This window comes from Galdieria sulphuraria (assembly GCF_000341285.1).
Source record: "Galdieria sulphuraria unplaced genomic scaffold scaf_190, whole genome shotgun sequence".
Lineage (NCBI taxonomy): Eukaryota > Rhodophyta > Bangiophyceae > Galdieriales > Galdieriaceae > Galdieria > Galdieria sulphuraria.
This window is the reverse complement of record NW_005178285.1, coordinates 1-3810: the sequence shown is the minus strand read 5'-3', so window position 1 is coordinate 3810 and position 3810 is coordinate 1. Positions and strand designations below refer to the sequence as shown.

Sequence of the window (3810 nt, the reverse complement as noted above, 5' to 3'; positions counted from 1 at the left end):
ATCTCAACGGGATATGGCACAATTATTCTAGTAGATACGTAAAAAAGGTCTTCTCAACGTATTTAGAAGTTGGTTACTGTTTTATATTACTTGAATTGTATACTGAATTCAATGATTTACTGTTCATTGGAAAGAAAGTAAGATACCTCTTGGTATTGCTCATTTAAGATAGCATTCTATATTCGAGTTGGTCATTTGTTGATTACTAGTCTAATATCTCATCATGACGAAATTCTGTCTCATAAGTTTGTGAAATGTCCTCTATGGTTGATTCAACTTTTGAATTAGAGATTATACTGAATTTATCGAACGAGTTAGTCCTTATCCCGGGAAAAATTATTTGCCATATAGTATTAATAGTAGTATTATTACTAAGGATACCGAAGACTAGGGAGCTGAAGACTTGGTTTGAGAAAAACTTGGTAGTGTTTGATTGTCCAATTATTCCTCCGCGATACTTGCACTTTATTTGCGATACCGGATATGTATTTCTTGATCGTTTCATCCTAGATAGCTTCGCGAATCGACTCAAGCCGTGAATCGTATTATACCTTTGCAGCGCCACGAATATTTGCTACTAGTTTATATATTTTGATATTAACTAGTTGTTTGTTTAGATATGACTACGTTAACCTGTACTTGATTCAATTGATTACTACTTGTTTTGAAGTGCTTTTAGTTATACTATTTCGTTCCAACCAAGCATCATTGGGTGAGCTATATTCATTTCCTAGACAAGAGTAAGGATTCTGATGTCAATTTCTTTCAAGTACTCACATTTTAATGCGTTGCTTGTTAGAAACGTTCAAACTTGACTATTGAAATGTAGCCCTAGTAATGAATGGAGTCAATGTGTTAGACAAGATAACGGCACAACTCGATGCACAAAAAGTGGAATCAACGTTTCCATTCAAAATCAATTGTTTGATAGCAAGACTAATATACGTTGTTATTTTTTAGGGGTATCTAAGAGAGAGTTGGTTGAATTGTCATTATGTGGACATTGGGTTATCCAATAGAGTTTCTTTTAGATAGTGTTTTTATAGAATGGCTTCTTTAAGGTAGAATTGATACTTTATTGACTACTAGTTGTCGAGTTGATAAAGACTTTGTACCTTTGCACTTGAAATCTTGCTGTTTTATGTACGGAGTCTTTATATCCGAAGCAGTGTTTTATGTGGTCTTTAGGTTCCTTGTATGCTTGATCCAAAGTCGAATTGTCCAAGATTATCTTGATTTGTCTAAAGTATTCTAGTCCTTACTCTAAAAGGATGATTTGCAGACTATTATTTGGGTTACTTAGAATCAAGTTGAAGATCAATTTATTCGAGAATCACTGGGTAAGAATCCGAATTGCAGCAAAGCATCAATTTTTCCCTTGATATTTGTATTCTGTGTGCACTACTGGACAGGTGGTCGACCATAATTCAATTTTGGTACATTTGTGGATTGAATTTCATATTGAATGACAATGTGTTTCTAGATTATTGAGAGCATGTTACTATTGATGATTATAGATCAATCAGCATTCACTATTCTTTTATCTGTACGGAATTCAATTGAACGTTGCTTGAATCCATTAATTGCTATCAGTATTGGTGAGAGCGTTTTCGTTTTACTTTCTTGGCATTAAGCTCAGCTTGCGTCATAGAATCATTATTTTTTTTGATAAAGATACTGTGTTAAAAGTCTATTGCTTGTTTCTATTGACTGGTCGGAGAGTAGTCATCATCGTGTTATCTTATCTTTTCAAGAAAGTTGCAATTACTGAACACTAAAAACTGAACTTTTATTGTAAAAAAGTATGATAGCGATAAACTATACTATTCATAGACTACAGAATCATTTGATTCAAAAGAAGATTCAACTAGATTGTAGACGATTGGTCACAAACGAGCCGCAAAAAGAAGCAACGTAATCTTGCTGCTACAAGCTATTGAATTTCTTGTCATGTTGAAATGTTTTTTGTAGTACAAGATGAAGAAAATGATTCCTTTCATTTCAACTTTTATGCAACTCGCTGAACAAAAGAATACAACAATTTGCTTTGGAAGAAAATAGATGATGAAAGATATACGGTGAAAAAAGAAAGAAATGGCTTTCTAGTTTAATAGACTACAGAGATAGTGTTATGAGCCAAAAGTCTTGACTTTGATTCTCACTAGAAACATCAACGATATTCTGGTCGTCACTAGTAGAAAAAATATTCTCTACTATTACCTCATACTGGTAACAGTAGAACGTTTATGGTACTTTGTTTTTGTTTATCCATTCTACTGATGTGCATGACCTGTATTTGAACACCATAAGATAAAAAGTAGGTTGTTAAAACAAAATGGTTAGTGTACGTGTATTCCATGGCATCCCGTATCTTTACAAATTGCCCAATGCTTCAAAGAACCTGATTACTTTAGGCATTCTTTATCCTTTTCACACTCACCTTATTCTTCTTCTTGCTATTCATTTTTTTATCAAAAATGAATATCATACAATTCTCACTGATAGAAGACAGTCAAATTTCTTTTCAAAAGTTACATTGTAGAATAAAGCAAGGAATATACAATCTTACTTGCAGAATCATTATTTGCATTTCTGTAGATATTATTCTTTATATAGTTGTAACTTTTTTTACTGGTTTGGAAAGTGTAGACAGCAACATTTATAGGAAGAACAATATTAAGCTTATGATTCAACTCGATCTTGATACTAGTATTCCATGACGTAGGATCAGTCCTCATCATACATGACGGGTGGTCTTTGGCTTCGAACCAATCAATCTATCTTATGTCAATCAACAACTTGACCGGAAAGAAGCTGCTTGTATTTATTTTCATTGCAAAAATCCTTGAGGTCTTGGTATAAACTGGCAGAAATGATTATAAAAGCAGAATTTACTATCTGATTTGCACATTTGACGACAACAATAACAGCAACTCTTAGAAGCGATAGGACAACACTTCTCACTACAGCATTGTTCTCGAAGAGTCGTGGACATAGTATTTCTTCTATAGTTCCTCATTTATTTAGAATTGTGATTGGTGTTTTACGACCACTCTCTTTGCCTATATTAAAAACTCAATACGTTCCTCAATTGTGGAACTGATATATTTTTCTATCTAATCGACAAGACCAGAGACAATAGGGATATGAGCTAGTTTCCCGGAATCAGTTTGAATTCAACTGATTTTAAAAGATCATAGTTTCGGCTATGTTGAACCAAGTTTAAATTGTACTGAATGGAAACAAGGAATTTTACAAAATAGAGCAATCAACTATGAAACTAGTGAATAGACCAAGTCCTTTGCTTGATAGAATCAGATCGAAGTTGTTGAATGAAGAATAGTCAATTGTTTCTTAAGCACCTTTCATTCTCTCGTTCAAGGAGCCTTACCTAAAGAAACGCACGAGTTCGTCATAAATAGAGTACCTTTGGTTTTTGTCATATCATTTATGCCTAGTGATAAGGTCAATTTTAAGTTGCAGAAAGAGGGACTCTAATCTATCCTGGCAACTTTTCTATTGAACTTGGTGTCAAATAGAATGACTTGACCTTGTTCATATGAATTCATATTTTCTTAAGAATACTGTATTTGAAGACTACCTATTATATGCTATTTGAATTTATCCTTAACCTTTTCAACTGTTTATCATACAGCACACCATGCAACTCAGTTTCATAAAAGCGTTGGTATCGTTGAGACTATCAAGTTTTATGGCTATGACTTAAATAGTTTTGATAGAATTCACTTGACTCCAATCTGTTCCATCAAAGATTGTTTTGTAGTGGGACATGCATGCTGCCGCAGTCAA

At 33.5% G+C, this 3810-nt stretch overlaps 1 protein-coding gene across 1 annotated transcript; it reads left to right on the top strand.

Annotated features, from left to right (window-relative positions):
* Positions 1–230: 230 nt before the first annotated feature.
* Gasu_63650 (uncharacterized protein) lies at positions 231–857 on the top strand. The gene is made up of 3 exons (XM_005702441.1): positions 231–535; positions 618–740; positions 800–857. Exons 1-3 carry the CDS (start codon positions 255–257, stop codon positions 813–815), a joined length of 420 nt encoding a protein of 139 aa, XP_005702498.1. The 5' UTR covers positions 231–254; the 3' UTR covers positions 816–857.
* The last annotated feature ends 2953 nt before the right edge of the window (positions 858–3810 follow it).